Genomic DNA, 19,461 nt, shown 5'->3' on the forward strand with positions numbered 1-19,461 from the left:
GTCATTATTAAAATTGATAAAATTGAAACGTCAGTGGCATAAACGAGCTCGAGGTTAAAGGTGAATAGTATTTGAAGTAGTTTACCCTAAATATAAATAAAAAATGCGAAAAACGATTAGAACTAAATTATTTTTATGAGCATTTTAAAATCTCCGCAATAATTTGATTATGAATTATTAGGAAACGAAGCTATCTTGTTTGTAAAGCCTAGATGCCCGCGAACTAATTATTGCTTTTGCAACCTTAATTTGGAAGAATGTAAAGCACGGTCTGCCATTTGACTATCACCATCATTTACATCTTTCTTTGAAGTAATTGATTGAACGCAATAAAATGGGAAACATTTTGACCGAGACGGGGAATTAGGGTTTTAAAATCTACAGTAATTATATCAATGATTATTTCTTAACCAAATATATTGGTGTTGGTGCTATGGCCAGCAGGAACTATAAAAGTAGGCTTATGATGTAGTGAACGACCCACTTAGAACACTTTAGGTCTATAATTAGAGTGTGGAAAATGCTTTTATGTGTGTAAATTTGTAGCCAACTAGCTTTTGAAAGATGGAGCATTGGTGATCGCTTTAGAAATTATTTTTATCCTTAAATTATATATATATACGCATTTCAATAGTGTGAATTACCATTTCAACGTTATGAACTGTGAATCGTTACGTCAACATTGTAACATCGGGTGTAAATTATGTTCAAGGATCACTTTGATTTGTTTTCAAAGGTTTGAGGATCTTAGGTATAGTTAAGCCTTTAAAATTCATTTAGGGCAACTTTATTCGACTCATTTTGACTCTCGAAATGCGTTAAGATTATAAAACATGATTCATCAACTCGATTAACTCAAAAATGTTTTCACTTGATTTAACTCGATCGATCAAATACTCACTTTTGATTGCCTTATCACTTCCAAAAGCGTTGTTTAGGGGAATCAAAAGTTAAAAAATATTTGCAATTGGGGACTAAAACTACAAGTATAAACGAGGAAATGAATATTTGGAAAGCATGGTTGGAATTTCCTTAAGTTATGTAATTGTTCCATTTCATTTTCAAATGAAGTTTCTTTGGTTACTTCTAGAAATTGTCGGGCATAATAATAATATCCCTCAACGTTTGCATAAATGATTATTTTGTCTCTTATCCTTGTTTTGAAGTATTTTAACCCTCAGTGTTTTATTTTGGAATAAAATATTCTCTGGTTGAATGAAAATTATTAGTTGACTAAATATCAATGTTTCATACAGACGTGACAAGTTCATGTGTGATGTCATTTCAATAAAAATAAAATAAATTATAATTATAATTAATTATATATACAATTATAAAAGTATATTTAAAAATATTTTTGATGATGTGATATCATATGTGGATATATCACATCAATAATAAACATCAATAATTAGTCAATTAAAAACTACAAAGTGACCATTTGTATAAATATTGAAGAAGAGTAATTTTGTTATTATGTCAATTTGTTAATGATGACGAGCTTTCTCATCATGTGGAAGAAATGGACCATGCTAGCTCGTCATGTTCAAATCTGCTCAATTGGACCATGCTAAATTTGTTTGAATCATTCAATTAGCCCATTTTTCTTAAAAGAAAACATTATATAACGCAAAACCCACCGTCTTTTAACAACAGAAACGAGACCTTGCAGCAGAGAAGCATTAGTTCTTATTGAACAAGGTGGAATCCTGCATCATAGAGAGTGCCTTATCTAATTGGCTCCACTTCTGCTCCAGTGTCCCAATATATCCAATGGACATCCTAATCAGCCCCGGCGAAATGCCGGCAAGCGCCTTCTCTTCTGCGTTCATTTCACTGCTGGTGCTACTGCCGGAGCAGGACATGAGAGTCTCGTAGTAACCCAAGCTAACCGCCATGAACCCGAACTGAGTGTGGTTCTGCAAGTGGTGCATCAGCCTATTGGCTCTTTCTTCGGTTTCCATGTCGACACAAAGAAGCCCACCAAAGCCGTATTCCTTGTCGGCCATGGACTTGAGGAGCTGGTGCTGTGGGTGGTCCTCGAGGCCTGGGTATATGACTTTGAGGCCGAGTTTCTTCATCCTGATGGCGTATTCCATGGCTCTGTGGCAATGCTCCTTCATTCTCAGGCCCAAGTGAGGAATCCTTTCGGACAGTTCGAAGGCGACTTTGGCGTTCATGGTCGGGCCTAGAAGCATCAAGGCGCCTTGGTGGAGATCCATCATCGAGTTCACCAGGCTTGCCGGGCCACAAACAGCACCTACTCACGTGCATGATAATCATCTTTATTGGAGAAAACGAAACTTAACTATATATACACATATGGATAGGATATAATTATATAAATTAAAAAAAATTAGTTTCACAAAGATTTAAGATCATTAGATAAATAAAAATAAATATTTGAGATTAATAGTAGGATGGACATTTCACCCAAACTCAACAAGTTTTGACCTAACTCGATCTGGTCAGTTTCATTTTTATTTTAAATAAGGATGGTCAAAAAGTCCGAACCCGATGATTTTCAACCCGACCCGACCCTATAGGAATGGGTTTTTTTAATTTTGGGGTTCAGGATGGGTTATATGATAAATAATTTTGGAACGAATCGGGAGCGGGTTTAAGGTGAAAAAAAACTCAACCCGACCCGTCCCGATTTAAATGATTAATTTACTTTATATTTATAATATATTTAATATTTTAAGGATTTTTATTTTTATATTATTAAAATATATTCTTTAATTATTAAAAAACATAAAATTATTATATAATATATTATTTTAAAATATTAATATATTCATCTTGGGTCGGGATTGATGTTTTAATATAAAAATCAAGGTGGGATTGGGGTAGGAGAAATATTAAAATTTATCAAGATGAAAAGGGGTCAGGTTTAAGTAATACAATTTCATATCAGAGTCGGTACGACCAAAAATCCGCCCCATCCCGTGCCCATCCCTAATTTTAAAATTTTGTATTTTGATAGAATTTAGGATAAAAAAAAACTCAGTCTAAAATTAGGGTAAGACCTTAAAACTATGTCAGATAAGAATTGATGTATAATTTCATGAGGTTGGGTAAGACCTTCTTAAACCTATGTCAGACAGATACCTACATAAAATTTCATTAGAAGAATAAGTTTATAAAATTTTAAGAATAAAAGAACATATATAATTTTATTTTAAGTGTGGTGGAAACAAATTTTATAATATAAAATATATCTAAAATATATAAAAATGTTTATCTCAAAATGTCTATCCTTAATATCATATCAAATACATACAAAAGATTTCATTTTCGAATTGAATTTAAGTGGACCAAAAACTCGACCTCATCTATGGTCATTCATACCTCATCTATGGTCATTCATATATATATATATATATAGATGGGTTAGAATCCACTTATACAATATAAATTTTTTTAGTTTTATATAAATTTAAGATAATTGGATGTGTGATAATAGAGGACTCATATTGATTCTTTATTTTTTTAAGTGAATATCTTCACATATTTTACTATCAATCTCGATAATTTATTTTCGTTCATCCAACAGTCATTTATATATATATATTAGCCCTTTAATCACAAGGCCACACGTGATTGATCAAAACAAAACAATGAAAGATTTATGTCTGACACGTGTACTAAAAACTGAGAAACACACGACAAACGAACCTGCAATAATATCAGCCCCACCGCTGATGAACTTGGAGACACTGTGTATAACCACATCAGCACCGAGTCGAGCCGGAGAAAGAACCATTGGGGCGAAGGTGTTGTCCACAACCACCGTGATTCCTTTTTCGTGCCCGATTCTGCTTAGCTCGGGAATGTTGGCCACGGTGAGCGTGGGATTCGACATCGACTCGAAGTACAGGACTTTGGTCCTTCTTTCGACGATGGCATTTTTCACAGCTTCGAGATCGTTGATGTCGACAAACGTGGTCGTGATGTTACAGGCTCTGGGCAAGAAATGCGTTAGAAGTGCATGTGTGCCGCCGTAGAGCGTCCTCGACGCCACAACGTGCCCGCCGCTGCTGCAGAGTTGCAACAGCACGGATGATATAGCTGACATACCTGTCATAACGAAACCAAATCATTTATTAACGACAACTATTTCTTTTTAACAACATAGGAGGGAGGATTGATTAATTAATTACCGCTAGCGGTGCAGTAGGCAGCTTCGGTTCCTTCGAGGGCTGCCATGAGACGGCCAAGATTCAAGACGGTGGGGTTGAAATGACGGCTGTAGATGAAGAAATCACGATCGGGACCGAGTTCACCGGCGAACATACGGCGCATGGTTTCAGGTTCCATGACGGTGAAGGTGGCGGAGGCTTCGATGGACATGTTAACACCACCGTGCTCACCGAATTCATGGCGGGCGCTGGCTAATGCTGCGGCAGGGTCGGTTTCCGTTGCCATTGTGGGCAACATTGACTTCTTTGTCACGAAAACATCGTCACCGTCAAAATCATCGGCAGCCGTACCTCTTTTCTTACCGGCGAAAACATGACCACGGCTCTGGGTTCCTGCCATAGTTAATTCAATAAGGAAACCAAAGATTGATTTGAGAGAGGGAATTAGCGAGGGTTTTTGTGAAGAGATGTGGAGGATTTGAAGCTATAAATAAAAGCAGAGAACTCAAACGAAGGTCCGCTTTGTTTAGAAATTAATTAATTTTGGTACTAATGACAATTAAAGATCTGACCTGGCTTTACCTTAATTGTCTTAAAACAAAATACAATGAATCCAGTCACTTTTTTTTTCTATTTTGGACACAAAAATGTTGGGAAATTTATCTTTTCCTCTATTTGAAAATTCATGTTCTAATTATCAAGTCAAATAACCAAATTCATACACACATGCAAGTATTGTCATGTTGTTATATGTTTATAATAAATTATAGTTCATCTCGTACATAATAATAAGTAAGATTGAATTATATTATATTTGATTTTTTGTACATTTATTATTTTATGTTTATATCGTTTTGATTATTTTTCTGTTACCAAATTCCTAAGGATTAACCTAATCAAAACGTTTAGAAAACTTTTAATTGAACAAAAGTAAGTTTAATCCTTTTTCCGCCCCAAATAAATATCAATATTAAATTTAATCCCTTTTTTCTATCCTGGTTTTGGTCTTGTCCGCTTCCATTGGCTAGGTATAACGAGCACGTTTATTTCAAGTGGGTCCATGATTTCTGCTTTTCTGCCACATAGGCCAAAAATATGAGTGACATCCACTTGAGACATATTTCAAGTGGTTTCACAGGGGTCTTATTTGATTTATTTGCAATGATTTTGACCCTATGATGTTCTTCTACAAGGTGGTTGCTTTGGAAAGGCATGGACAGAGCTTGTTTTTAGCTTTCTTGACACGGCCCTGTTGGCTGTTTAGACTCGAATGAAGTTGAAATAAAAGCAACTGTGAAGGCCGTGGAGTTATATGCAAACTCAGAACGGCAGGCTGTTATGAAACTGGTGATAACCGGTGTCTCGATGCGTGGATTTTGTTCTGCTACGGGCGTGATTCCAAAGATTGTTGGTTATTGGTTGAACTGAGGTTACGTTGATGAGTTTAAGGTTCATAATTTGACGGTGGGATTCGATTTAATCGACATGTCCCTTCTGTTTATGTTTGTTTGTTCTCATGTTGGTCGTGTTTTACTTGATGATGATGACGACTTCGTAGGTAGCCGTGTAATCATTTGGAGTTTCGGTTTGTTCATATGGAAAGATATACGTATGTAGTATGTACACAAATGGAACGACAGATGAAGCGAAAATGCACGTTGAAAATGAGTTGGAAGTTTCGAGAATGAAAGGGAGAGGTAATATGGTATAAGTAATGCCACGTGGTTGGCATATACTCGTGGAGAAGAAAAATCATGTGGCTAAGACTAAATACACGTGTGAAACGAACTTGATAACCTATTCAGGTTCATTCTCGTGAGTATCAACTTCAAGCTTTGTTTTGACAAGGCCAAATCAGAAATCAGGTTTGCCTTGTCCGTTTTGGAAAAAAGATAAGGGTGAAACCCCTTTATTTTATTATTAAATAATAAGATAGTCCACTTTTAGAAGTAAAGATGAGGACGTAAAATTACACGTTTGCATTTGGAACAATTCCCAACTAATTTGGAAAATCAAATTCTAAAGGGTTAGACTTGGGTTTTCAAGTTCATCATGCAAAAAGACTTATGTAATCAAGTTCATCATGGATACATCATGCAAAAACCAAGCTCCTCATATGCATCTACCAACTCATCACACGTGTGCCTTACGTCACATTTTTCAACAATTATGTAGGGATAAATATGTAAAACGATCATAAAATAAAGAAAGTTAAAACATAATTATTAATGGAACGCATAAAAATTTTGTTATGATAGACGCTATTATTAATAAAATAAGTAATTAAGTATAAGGAAACTCGAATTTAGGGTTGGCGTACCCACCCTCAATACTGTACGACTCTGCCACTTATAAGTATGATGGCCGAACCCTTCAAACACATTTGAAAACTTTGGATGAGCTAAAATCCAACCCTAAGTACATTGTAATACTTTTGGTATCACTATCTACTGTACAGTGGAAAATCCAATTTGAAAAAAAAAAGAACTATGAGGACTGGAAGAGGAATTTTGAAATGGATTATGGGTTTCTCTGCTCATATGTTGAAAGTACCATACATCCTATGACAAGGGACAAGGTCACTAGGGAGGTCTTTGTCAAATACAAAACTATAGCATGTTGGTGTTGGTTTCGTGATTTACAATGAATTAAAATCATATAACTACAAGAAGGGACAAGTCAATAATCTAGAGAGCGATCAACGTACCTTGACATCGATTCGAGGAATCGCCATAGCCCATTGATGGTGCAATTGGTTTTGTTTGCAGCCTGCAAACAGACATTCTGAAACACAAGTTGAATGCAGGGGCGGATGCATATGGTCACATAGGGGTTAAATGTATACTCATTATTTTATATTAGATATTTAAAATAGTTCAATATATTAAAAGAATAAGGAAAAATAAGAAATTTTGCATATCCATTATATTAAAAAGATGAGTATTAACATTTTTGGACTCTGTTTTTAAATTTCTGAATCTGTCACTGGTTAAATGTAAGTTAAAACGGCGTTTAACGACACCAAATTACAGTTTCTCACAATATCTTACCCGCGACAACAAAAGTGATAAAAAAAATAAAACAAATGCGGACATTTATGTTGCATTATCACCTGACCAACAGATCGAACTAAAATATTTGTACCACGATGTTCTTAAATTTTTTTTTCTTTCAAAAATATCATTATTCTGTCATTGAATAATAAAAATTCTACGAAAGTTAAATTACAAATTTATTCTTAAACTATTTTAGATTTACAAAAAAAAATCTATAATTAAAGTTTTATATGAAGTTCAGGGGTTAAAATAAAATTTTACCCTTTCAATAAACCTTTTTATATTTTCAATTTTGTAAAAAAAATTATATAAATTTTATAAATTTAAAATTTTTAAAGAAAATATATAAATATTTTTCAACTTGTTAAAAAACAAATATATAATAAGGACAATTTGGTCAAATATACATTCTAATAATCTTTTATTCTTTTAACCAAACATGATAATCTTACATTCCTGCTAAGTCAACCAAACACAAAATACAACATTCCCAGTAATCTTACATTCTCACTGGTAATCTTACATTCTCACTGGTAATCTTACATTCCCACTGGTAATCTTACATTCCGTGAACCAAACGTACCCTAAGGGGAATAACATTTTCTTTTTATCATTAAGATCACTTGATGAATTATCTCATTCGTATTTTAACCCCGTTATCATTCGTAATTTATTATAATTGTTCCATTTTTCATTCGTTTATTTATTTTCTTGTTTGTAGAGGCCGAAAAGAGGTGCAACCAGAGATAGACACATGATTTTATATTAAAAATGATGAATTTGTACTTCTAAAATTTTAGAGTAAACTTAAATTTATAAAATTTTAAGAGATAAAAATAAGTTTTTAACAAAAATAAATAAATATAGAAAACTTAGAACATAAAACCTATGATAATTTTAAATTAAAAAAAAAAAGTGAGTACCCTCACCGCACGCTCACTCCATCCAGCGTTTGGTGCGTCAATTCAAGAAGCGACAGCGTTCCATGACTTGCTTTAGTTATGCGATGACTGGATGTAATATGGGTATCAACGGCATCGCGATTCCCCCAGCCCACGTCTGATTGATGAGCCCTTTGGCTCCTTTTAGAGCAAATGTCCGATTCCAAACTTTCACACAATTAATTAAAATAAGAAAAAATTTAACATTAAAATTTAGGGCCCTAAATTTAACATTTAGGGAGTCATTGCACACCTATTATTTTGAGAAAAATGTTAAATTTAGTAATTTATTAATAGAAATAGAAAAAAATAAGAAAATTTACATACCCAAATTTTTTTAGAATAAGATATTAAAATTTTGGACCCCTATTTTTTAATTTCTAGATCCGCCACTGCTTTCTGGTGTTTTTAATGTGGATTTAATCTTATTGTAGATGTTAATAAGATATCTAACATTAAAAATTTAACTAAAAATACATATGCATTATAAATTTATGTGTTAGATTAATTAATGATTTCAAATGAAGTATCTAGTATTAATAAGAGTACCAAGTATGGATGATGATGAACAATGAAGAATAATTTAAGAGAGGAATAAGTACTGAACTAATATATCTTTTAAATACGACATATTAAATTAGTTAAAATTAATATCAAATTGATAGAATATATATAAATTTTAAGAAATGAACTATTATTATATCATACCACTTAATTATTTCGTCTAATAATTAATGACTTAGTGACCAATTTCTGATAATATTTTAATTGAATAATTAAATCATATTTTTAGAGAAAAACATGGCCCGTCTGTAACTTGACTAATAATTGATTGACCATGAATGTAATTTATCATAATTGTTAGTAAGATTATAAACATGTTACTAAATTAAAAGAGTTATATATAAGTTAATTAATCAATTGTTACAAACAAGTCATTTTATCGTTGAGTGTTTAACAAATGTTAGTTCTTAATTATAATTTATTATTCTGATTATAATAATCGATAAATTAAATGATCTACTTATTATATTAATAAATAAAATGACATGATCATAACTAAAAAAAAAACTAACACCCATTTCATGTTAATGGCAAAGTGATATATTTGTAACAATTTGTTAATTGAATAAATGTTTTGTAACTTTTTGAAATTTAATGACGCATTTGTAATCTTACAATGATTGAATGGCCAATATTGTAGTTTACCCTTGAATTCTCCCTAACACACTCACTGTCGCCCGTCTCTCTTGCGCTAATAATGAAAGGAGTAGAGAAGGGAAAAAGAATCCATACATAAAGATATATTAATATACATTTTAGTTTGTTAAATGGAGACGAATAAAATAATAGTTAAATGTATTTAATTATTTGGTCGAGATAGTTCCTTCTTACTGCCTTTCCTCAAAAGGGAGCTAAAGCTTTGAATTGAAATAATAATTAAATAAATCAACAATTAAAATAAATGATAAATGGTCTTACATAATATAGTGAAAAATATTATTTATATAAAGATTAAAAAAAATTCATCTAAAATCACTATTTTTAGTATATCATAAAAAACATTATTAATTAATTAATTAATTAATTAATAGTAATAATAACAAATCCAAGCGGATCCTCCGTTTGTTGATGGGTTCGTAGTGTTTTCTTCCTTGTCGCGGAGTCGCCTACCAAAAGAAGCAGCAGGAGCCAAAGCGAAAGTCAAATCGGAATTTCAGCTTACTTTGCCGTTTTCATGCTTTTTCTCTCATTCGGCGCCCGCGTTGCTGCTATCTTTGGAAAATGGATCCTATTTGGGCGAGCTAACGCTGGCATCGGTGGCGGCGGTTCCTGATCTTCTAACTCGGTGATTTCAACTCCGGCATAGTCATCGCTGTCACTTCCGTGGCTGGCTTTGCTATCGCCGCCACCGTCGCCTACTCTCTTAGGTTAAAGAAAAAGGGGGAAAACGATCACGGAGCTTAGATTTTGATTATCAAAGGCAAAGTAGAAATCGATATGCTTACCGAACAGAAACCATTGTTGAAAGCTTTGCGGCGAAGTCACACGGCTTCGTCGTCGTCATCATCAGCAGCATCAACATCAACATCCTCATCCTCAGCATCGTCCTCATCATCGGCTTCAAATACTTCATCTTCTTCATCGTTGTCGTGGAGTCATTTGCGATCGGTTATATTAGTTGTTGCTTCTTCCTCTTCATCGTCATCTTCCTCATCTTCTTTCCAACCACTTCAAACTGATCGGTGAGTTCAGTTTTTCCTCTTAAACTTAAATTACTTACTTCCTTACTTCCCTTAAATCTAAATAAAGATTTCTACTTATTTTCCCTTGGATTTTATAGATTCCGACTTTTCCGTTTTTGTTAAAAAAAATAAAATAATTTCTCATCCGTTACTTGAATCCCCGATCTGAAAGTAGTCGAATAATTGCATCAGCGTCATATTCTTTAGGTTGCTAATAAGCGTTCGATTCCAATCTCATCGTCTCTTGCTCTCCCTAAAGGTTCTGAATCTGATCATTATTCGGTTCGATTTTCAAATTCGTTTCAAAGTATTTTGAAAGCCTTAACTGTTTCAACACTTGTGTTGGTCAAACTAGTCAACTGTTGTGTTCCCTCTAGCTTTTGCGAAGGAGCAGTCATTTTCAGAATCAAATTTATTAAGCAAAACACGGTTAAAAGCCAATAAATTCTCATTTTGGTAGTACTTCATGATAGGTGTTCATAAGAGGTGGACATTTTAATTATTTTGCTTGGGAATTGTGGTTTTTGTTTGTTATATCTTCACTATGGAACATATCAGTGATTGCAATTACTCTTGTAATCGCTTCTATTTGCAGAACTAGTCAAGTTTTTCACATGCTTGTCTTCACTCTTCCATGTATCTACTCAGCTTTTAGCATTACTCACTTGAGTGTTCCAAAAGTTTTGTTTCCTCGTATGATTCATTGCTGTTTTTGGAAGTGTATGAATTCGTTTAGTGTATCTTTCGCATATGCTTATATTTTGTTAACTTCATCCGATATCATAGGAACTATTATTCATAAGCTTACATCTTGAGGGAAGATTTATTAGTTTTGTTTCTTCTCGCTGCAGGGGTAGCCTAAAATCACCTTGGTCTCACAGGAGAAGAAAACATGCCCTTCTACCTAAACAATGGAAGAATTTGTTCACTGCAGATGGGAAACTCGTTGATGGTGGTGTCAAGTTTCTGAAGAAAATTCGAAGTGGAGTGTGTTATTAAACTTGCACTGATTTGTTTACCTTCAGTTTTGTCTTATCTTCTTGCAGATTGCATGTGGTTTATTCTGTTTTAGTGGATATTTCGTTGCTTATTTGAGAATTCATTCTTTGCATCTTCAATGCAGGGTGTTGATCCAAGTATTAGAGCAGAGGTGTGGCCGTTACTCCTTGGAGTGTAAGATTCTTATATACTTTGATTCAAATAACCGTTGCTTTCTTTGAACTACTTAATTATTGCTTCTATGACCTCTCAATTAGCTTACTCCTTTCGTATCACTGTCTAGTTGCCTGATTCTTTTCAAATAAACCTCTCTTTCTTTAAACATTTAATTTTTGCTTCTATATCATCTTTTTGTTTATATCTTGGTACTTTTCTGGCTGCTTATATATATATCAGTGTTCCAATAGTGGACAGAAGTCCTTGGTTTTAAGAATTTTTAATCTTTCTAGTTGTTAGACCCTTTGGAAGGAAAGAGAGGAATGAAGAATTTTGTATTCATTTGCACAGTATGCTTCAAGCATCCATTTTAGTACCCTTTTTTCTTGCTGCTTGAGTTTTTCTTTATTTGTAATAATTTGTTGTGTTGATCACTTATCCAGAAAACACAAATTTTGAGATGTTTTCGTATGCATTAGATAAGTGGGATCATAAGTGACCTGTTAAACGAATTAACGGTGATATCTGCTTGGTTAACAGATATGACTTCAACAATACGAAGGAAGAAAGAGATTCCTATAGAAGTCAGAAACGGTATCACTTGTTTTCTTTCTTGTGCTTCTTTAATACGCAAATGGGTTGCCAATGCTTTGTTACATTACAATCTTCATTCTCCCTTCTTTTTTAAATTTCCTGAAGGATTGTTTGTTTACTTTTTTCTGATACAGGAAAGAGTATGAAAGCTTGAGGAAACAGTGCCGCCAAATCCTTAAACATCTTGAGAAGAGTGGTAAGTTGAAGGGAACTGCTGGAAACATCTGCAGTGAGGACTTTGGTAATTTCAGTCGAATTCTTGATTCTCCAGGCTTAGAGGACGTGGTTAGTAGGTCCCACTCTACCGATGGAGGAAGCCCAGCCATTGATGATTCTGATCTCCCGTTCTATGATCATAGGCATCCAACCCTGTTATCCTCTGATTCATTTCTGGAGAGAGTTGTTGGCAAGAGTGTAGTCGATAGTCAAGATTCCTGTACTGGTGAAACAGAATCATCTTATTCTGACTCTTCTGAAGACCATGAAAACACACCTCTCCTTTCCTCAGAAATAACCGAGGAAAATAATACTCATAATGATGATAATGATAGTTCCTCTCCCTCCCAGACAGAAGGCAGGCCTGCATTCCACACTGATGAAGATTTTGCCAAATGGAGGAGAATCATCCTCCTTGATGCCGTGAGGGCAAATGATGACTGGATCGTATACACTCCTTCTCAGGCTGCAGTATCCACAGTGAAAGCACAACGGTTGGCTGAGAGTGTTGGGTTGAAAGATTATGATGACTTAAACCCATGCAGGATTTTTCATGCTGCTCGGCTTGTTTCTATCCTCGAGGCTTATTCCCTTTATGATCCCGAGATAGGTTACTGCCAAGGAATGAGTGATCTGCTCTCCCCAATAATCTCAGTGGTGGAGGATGACTCCGAGGCCTTCTGGTGCTTTGCAGGTTTCATGAAAAGAGCTCGTCACAATTTCCGACTTGACGAGGTGGGCATTAGAAGACAGTTAAACATTGTGTCCAAGATTATAAAGTGCAAGGATAATCATCTATATCGACACCTGGAGAAGCTTCAAGCCGAAGATTGCTTCTTTGTGTATAGAATGGTTATAGTTCTTTTCAGGAGGGAGTTAAACTTTGAGCAGACTCTTTGCCTCTGGGAAGTGATGTGGGCAGACCAGGCAGCGATCCGTGCCGGCATTGCAAAGTCTGCTTGGGGGAGGATGAGACTTCGAGCTCCCCCTACCGATGATCTTCTGCTTTATGCAATAGCAGCTTGTGTTCTTCAAAGAAGGAAACTGATAATAGAAAAGTACAGTAGCATGGATGAGATAATGAGAGAATGCAATAGTATGGTCGGACATCTCGACGTCTGGAAGCTTCTCGACGATGCCCACGACTTGGTGGTCAACCTGCATGACAAGATTTAGGCCAAACACCTCTCTGCTTCTTTTTCTTTCTTTTTTTGGCTGATTTTTCACCTCTAAACCTCTTGCAACCTTTATGGATATCCCTAAACCAAGGGATCCAAGTTATTTGACATTTCTGCTTGAAACAAGCGTTTGGTAGGCGAATTCCCTGAACTAAGAAAAACTATGAGTTTTACATTTATTATGTTATATTGCCCGCGCTCAATACTAGGTCTGGGTGATAGTGGCAAAGCTGAGTAATCAGCTACTTGGAAGCTTCTTTAGCTTTGCTTGCTTGCAATTACTGAATGACACAAACTTATAACACATATGGTATTCTCCTTTTATTTCAGAATTTCCCCATTGTTCAGTTTATTTTTGTTTTTTTGTTGATAATTTTAAGCATGTTACTTCAAGATTAAAAGTCTAATTGTTCTCCAAATCATTTGCTGTTCGAACCTTCAAAATTTTGTCTTCTTATTCAACAAATTTAGGTGCTCCACTTATCTGATGTAAAAATTAAATTCTAATTGGCAACATTGTAAATTTTGAATATTAAAAGGTCACATAATTAAGTTGAAAAGAATTACAGTATTAATTGCTATCGATTGAAATTAATGGGATTAAATTCTTATAATTGGGAGTATAAGGATTAAATTTCAAAAGTTAAAAGAGTATAGGGACTGGTCATAAGTGTGTAATGGATCTTAATTAGATGTTAAGTATGGTACCTAAATTACCAGTTTTGGTCTATTTTAGTACTTAAACTTTTAAATTTTTTAAAATCGTACCTAATGTTTAGCTTTCATTTCATTTTAATACCGGCCGTTAAAAACTTAATGCGCTTGTACCTAATCTATCAATTTTGGTCCGATCTAGTACTTAAATTTACAAAATTTAACATCAAATTTTGAACGGGTTACTAAAATGAAACAAAAACTAAATTTTTTAATAGTGAGGTACTTAAATGAAATACAAACTAAAATTTAGGTATGATTTTGAAAATTTTAAAAATTTATTACTAAAACGGATCAAAATGATAGTTTAGGTACTAAACACGTAATTTACCCCTTAAATTTTTAGTCACTATTGAGTGACATAATTATAGCAATAGATAAATTGAGTGGATTAATTGTAACAATTGATAAAATGAATGATCTAATTACAACTGAAAAGTTAACTTTAGTTTTATTTTTAACATTAAATTGAACTTGTTTGTAACAATTGATTGATCCGTTTATGAGTTTCAAAATTAAATAATAATTTTGTAATTTTACTAATAAAGGAAAGACCTATAGTATAATTTACCCTTAATGTCTCCACGAAACTCTCGGGCTTTTCCCTGTGCCCTATCGTAGCGCCCCTAACACGTTTTAATATTCATTCCATTTCCATTCTCGTCCTCGTTTCCTGCAAAACGGACATAACGGCCAAAACAGCCATGCCCCCCCCGCCGTCGTACGGACAGGAGCTTCTTACAAGAATTACTCATATATGCAGTCAGCACCGCTTTCAGTTGCCTGGTCCTTTTCGCCGGCCTCAAACAACTCAACCCACATCGCGATTCCTCCAAGAAATCCGTTGAAAACAAAAATGCAATCTCCAAACGCCTCGGCCGCCCCCTCATCCACACTGACCCTTACGAGGTACTTCAAAAAGAACGATTTTTTTCTTCATATTCATTTGTATTCTCAAAGTTATTTCTTCCTCCCCTAAAATGCAGGATGTGATGGTTGGTGATGTGGTGAACCCAGATCACATAGACGTTGAATTTGAATCTGTCTGTGGGTTTGATAGAATCAAAGAAGCTTTGTATGAGTTGGTTATTCTTCCTCTTAGAAGGCCCGAGCCTTTTGCTTATGGCAAGCTTTTGGATCCCCAAAAAGGGGTGCTTTTGTACGGACCACCGGGGACAGGAAAAACCATGCTTGCCAAAGTCATTGCCAAAGAATTTGGGGTTGTCTTTATCAATGTTAGAGTCTCGAATTTGATGAGTAAATGGTTTGGCGACGCCCAAAAACTAGGTGAACATAGTGGGGATTTCTTTTTGATCAATTTAAGGGATCCTAAGATCATAATAATACTGTTGTGTTATATTGTTGCAGTGAATGCCATCCTTCGTTTGGCTTATAAGCTGCAGCCAGCTATTATATTCATTGATGAAGTGGATAGTCTTCTTGGTCAACGACGAGCCACGGATCAGGATACAATGGCTATTATGAAAACTGAGTTCATGACCTTGTGGGATGGTTTTTCCACCGATCGCGAGTGTTCTTGTTTATTTCCTTAATTGCAAACTAATTTTCAATCTGTTAAAACCGAGTTCATGACCTTGTGGGATGGTTTTTCCTTCTTGGCTTCATGTCCTGATGTAGTAATATAGCTTGAAATAATCAGTAGTGTATGTTGATATGGAGCATGTTAACTTTTGTATATGGTTGAAGTTGATTGTTCTATTAACTTGCATTCAGAGAATGCTCGAGTTATGGTGCTTGGTGCAACTAATTGTCCGGCGGAGCTCGACGAGGCGATACTTAGGCGTTTTTCCCAGGTTTTTGAAATTGGAAAGCCTGACTTTGATGATCGAGAAAAGATATTGAGGGTGATATTGAAGAATGAAAATGTTGAAGACACTATTGACTTGTATCACATAGCTAGACTGTGTGAAGGTTACACTGGTTCTGATTTGCTTGAGCTCTGCAAACAAGCAGCATATGTTCCTCTCAGGGATTTCTTAAATGAAGAAAAGGCTAACAAGACACGTCCAATGAGTACATTTATATCATTTGATTTACTCTATTTATCTCAACTTACTGGTGTTTTTGGTGTTCGGTTGCAGGGACCAAGATTATTGTCACAATAGGATTTTGAGAAAGTTTTGGCTACTTACGTTAAAACAAGCATCGGTGTCGATGAGCACAATGGGTATAACTCTTGTTCATCAACATGAGTTGTCGAATGGTATCGGATCAGGTCGCGATGGAGCACATCAAATCATGATGTTCTTGAATACTAACTTTTAGTTGGAGCACATGAATTGGCAATAGCCTCTCCATGCTGTTTGAGTTATTCTATATCGGTGGTCGTGTTACTGGTGAATATAGATTTCAGAAATGTACAACGGTAGGCTTATAAACTCGAGCTTGACTTAGAAAAATTTTTCTGAATTATTTGTGGAGTGTGGAAAGATTGTTCCCTGTAGCCATATTTGTTATTTTACAGAAAAGAATACAAACAGTAAAATCTCAACTCTTGTTTGAAAGGAACATCTTGTTCTTTACCAGTAAAATCTATTGTATGGAGGAAAATGTAATCCATGATACAGATTGCAGTCAAAATGCACCATATATACAGATTCTAAATCCATTTTGAGGATTTGGATTACCTTGCATCTGTCCTCGGAGCTGATCTTTTCATGGGAAAAGGACTCAAAATCCTCATTTTGATGCAAAAATCCAAGCCAACAGCAGCAAACAAAAAAATGAACAGATTCTGGGATACATAAAGTGCACCATCAACAGCATGCGACAAGAAGCTTTCGGCATCCAGTTCCAGAGGAGCCCCTCCACCCAATGTGCTAAGACCTGCATTTTCATTATTTTAATTTTGCATATCAGATTTGAACTATGAGCTTTATGCATGCATATCACTGATATATATATCCTGTTCTACTGATAATATGCATAAAGCATTCTATTTATTGGCACTTGATTATACCTTTCACAAAACCAAAAGCTGCACATGTCCCAGTTTTTAGCTGAAAATTGTCCAAGTCTCTCCGAACGGCATAGCGGAAAGTTACCCCGAACAATGCACAGCTAATGAAATTGACTGATCAAGGGAGCAACAGCTGAGTAGTGCTGGAAACTTGGGTTAAAGAGATGGGGAGACCAGCAAGGGTGCCAACAAGTGCTGATATCAAAGCTGCTTTTACGGACTCTAATCTCTCTTTATCGATGTCAATTCCTTCGCCACCTTCGCTGCTGAAACCATTTCCTTCTCCGACATTATCTTCATCCAGTGACAGCGATCGTTCTGCTTCTTCAATCATGGCCCGTGCCTCCGAAATCTCCTGCTGAGTCTCTGCAATCTTGAATTCTCACAAAATTTACTCGCCAATAGTTAAACTCTCATGGGAAATATCTCGACCAGTCGATAGATAATCATAAGATAAGTGTTCCCGGACAAAGTTGGTAGATTTAGTCAATATCAATTACGACTTTCAATACATAATCCGGGGTATGCTCTGATTCATCACGAAGAAGAAAGATCAAAATTCGGAGAAACATAACGCTTTTCCCAAACAAAGGGGCTGAACCTGAGACTACATTTCTTTCTTTCCAACACTATGCAATACTAAAGTTAAAATCTTGGAAAACATAACGCTGGAACTCCCTCGGTTATGTATGCATTAAAACCATTTGCAGTAAACTGACGGAACTAAAAGGTCTTGAAAAGGAAGAATTAGAGAAGAAGCTGACCTCGGACGCCCTGGATTCAAGTTGGTCAATGTAATTTCTCAACAATTGAGCTTCAAGTTCCTGTTTTTCAATTTCAGCAAGTTGTCTCTTAGCGATCTGTACTCGCTGTGAGGCCTTCTCCAATCCATCAAGCAAACCCTTGTTCGCTTCTCTGTTCAAAAGCTCCTCGACCTGCTTGCCCACAATACCGGAAAGTGCGTCCTTCAAGCCATTACTTGTTTCTAGCTCCTCTGAGTTGCCGCTGCATTTCAAGCTGAGAGGCTTTAGCAGAGGAGAAATGGGGCCATTTGGACATGTTGAAGGAGAAAAGAAGAAGGGATCTTTGAACAGGAATCTGGGCTTCGAAGAGAGAAGCAAAGTGGAAGTGATTGCTGAGGGCATTGATTGATGCAGAGATTGCAGCACCTGGATCCCTATGCAAAGCTTATCTTTTCACTCTTACTCGCTTGAGTCCTGGCCCCTTATTTTTAGGGCGATTTTTATGATATATCACCGGTGATCGGTAATATTATCGATCTAATATCGATTAGATTATATTTTTTGATCTAACACCCTTAGTAGTAAAACGCGCCCCTTGCACCGTGCTATACGGTGAGCTGGCGCCACGTGGGTATAGCGCGGCCCCTGCAGCACGTTATACGCCACGTAGGGGTATAGCGCGGATCAGGTATCGCGCTATACCTTTACTCCCCACATAATTTTATATAGCGCGCGCATGTACCGCGACATACCTTTATTCTGACATAATTTTATATAGAGCGGATCAGGTACTGCGTTTTGTATAACTTTCATCGTTATAAATATCATTCTCCGCCGGTTAATTTCTCACATCTCTCCTCTCAACTTATAAATTAATACAATAATTCCGTCAACGAGTCAATAATTCTGGCAATCTTCTCATATTTTATTTAGAAGTTCGTGCGATTTTTCGTTATAAGGTAATTTTGTTATAATTTTTATTATATTTATTGTTTATTATGATTATTTGATAAAAAATATTATACTAATTATTTTCAATTAATTTTTGTGTTTGTAAAATTGAAAAGCGGGAGCATACGTCGAAATAGTTTTACGGTGCAGGTAATAATATTAAATTATATTATTTAATTTATTTACATTGATGTGTAAAAATTTTATTGTGTTATATGTTCGTTCATATATAATTTATTAAATCAGGTTTGTTTCATTTATTTGTTTTGCATATTTAATAGTGCCGCACTTTTAAACTCAAATAATGGCGAGACTTTCAATTATTGTTTATTATGATGGTGAAATTCGAGAAGATGAAACCGGCGTTGTTTTCGTATTAAATGAGCTTGTTAAAATATCATTTAAGAGAAACATAACTCTTGAGGAGCTGATAACGAAGATTTCGAGGAAGATTCATGTTAGAAGTAGTAGAAGAGTGTCGTCGTTGCAGTATAGATTTCCAACATCATTGTTGCCATTAACTTATACAACGTTTGAACTTTCAT

General features: G+C 35.2%; 4 protein-coding genes and 1 pseudogene across 4 annotated transcripts; 3 read left to right on the forward strand and 2 right to left on the reverse strand.

Annotated features, from left to right (window-relative positions):
* Positions 1-1,560: 1,560 nt before the first annotated feature.
* On the reverse strand, positions 1,561-4,607 carry LOC120186876 (methionine gamma-lyase-like). Its single transcript, XM_039190710.1, has 3 exons — positions 4,164-4,607; positions 3,679-4,080; positions 1,561-2,260 (listed from the first exon to the last, which is right to left on the reverse strand). The coding sequence occupies exons 1-3, from the start codon at positions 4,540-4,542 to the stop codon at positions 1,683-1,685; spliced, it is 1,359 nt and encodes a 452-aa protein (XP_039046641.1). The 5' UTR covers positions 4,543-4,607; the 3' UTR covers positions 1,561-1,682.
* A 5,175-nt stretch (positions 4,608-9,782) lies between these two features.
* Positions 9,783-13,796, forward strand: LOC120186875 (uncharacterized protein DDB_G0271670-like). The gene is made up of 5 exons (XM_039190709.1): positions 9,783-10,385; positions 11,237-11,372; positions 11,509-11,558; positions 12,081-12,134; positions 12,269-13,796. Exons 1-5 carry the CDS (start codon positions 10,141-10,143, stop codon positions 13,524-13,526), a joined length of 1,743 nt encoding a protein of 580 aa, XP_039046640.1. The 5' UTR covers positions 9,783-10,140; the 3' UTR covers positions 13,527-13,796.
* A 1,136-nt stretch (positions 13,797-14,932) lies between these two features.
* Positions 14,933-15,815, forward strand: LOC120186937 (protein MSP1-like; the record flags this gene model as incomplete). Its single annotated transcript, XM_039190755.1, has 3 exons — positions 14,933-15,151; positions 15,229-15,529; positions 15,611-15,815. Coding segments are annotated over 3 exons (705 nt in total), but the record flags the coding sequence as incomplete, so codon positions are not given.
* Positions 15,816-15,846: 31 nt separating this feature from the next.
* On the forward strand, positions 15,847-16,779 carry LOC120186878 (ATPase family AAA domain-containing protein 1-B-like). Its single transcript, XM_039190711.1, has 2 exons — positions 15,847-16,273; positions 16,346-16,779. The coding sequence occupies exons 1-2, from the start codon at positions 15,940-15,942 to the stop codon at positions 16,366-16,368; spliced, it is 357 nt and encodes a 118-aa protein (XP_039046642.1). The 5' UTR covers positions 15,847-15,939; the 3' UTR covers positions 16,369-16,779.
* On the reverse strand, positions 16,761-18,420 carry LOC120186877 (annotated as a pseudogene).
* Between the last annotated feature and the right edge of the window lie 1,041 nt (positions 18,421-19,461).

The sequence above is a fragment of the Hibiscus syriacus genome, unplaced genomic scaffold (assembly GCF_006381635.1).
Source record: "Hibiscus syriacus cultivar Baekdansim isolate YM2019G1 unplaced genomic scaffold, ASM638163v2 tig00113721_pilon, whole genome shotgun sequence".
NCBI classification, from domain to species: Eukaryota; Viridiplantae; Streptophyta; class Magnoliopsida; order Malvales; family Malvaceae; genus Hibiscus; species Hibiscus syriacus.

Excerpts from the sequence above, each read along its gene's own strand:
- LOC120186875 (XM_039190709.1), top strand. The coding sequence starts at position 10,141 with ATGCTTACCGAACAGAAACCATTGTTGAAAGCTTTGCGGCGAAGTCAC. Across the intron at positions 10,386-11,236 it reads CAACCACTTCAAACTGATCG|GGGTAGCCTAAAATCACCTT; the intron begins GTGAGTTCAGTT and ends TTCTCGCTGCAG. Across the intron at positions 11,373-11,508 it reads TGAAGAAAATTCGAAGTGGA|GGTGTTGATCCAAGTATTAG; the intron begins GTGTGTTATTAA and ends TCTTCAATGCAG.
- LOC120186878 (XM_039190711.1), top strand. The coding sequence starts at position 15,940 with ATGGTTGAAGTTGATTGTTCTATTAACTTGCATTCAGAGAATGCTCGA. Across the intron at positions 16,274-16,345 it reads GGCTAACAAGACACGTCCAA|GACCAAGATTATTGTCACAA; the intron begins TGAGTACATTTA and ends TTCGGTTGCAGG.
- LOC120186876 (XM_039190710.1), bottom strand. The coding sequence starts at position 4,542 with ATGGCAGGAACCCAGAGCCGTGGTCATGTTTTCGCCGGTAAGAAAAGA. Across the intron at positions 4,081-4,163 it reads TGCCTACTGCACCGCTAGCG|GTATGTCAGCTATATCATCC; the intron begins GTAATTAATTAA and ends TCGTTATGACAG. Across the intron at positions 2,261-3,678 it reads TGGGGCTGATATTATTGCAG|GTGCTGTTTGTGGCCCGGCA; the intron begins GTTCGTTTGTCG and ends GCACGTGAGTAG.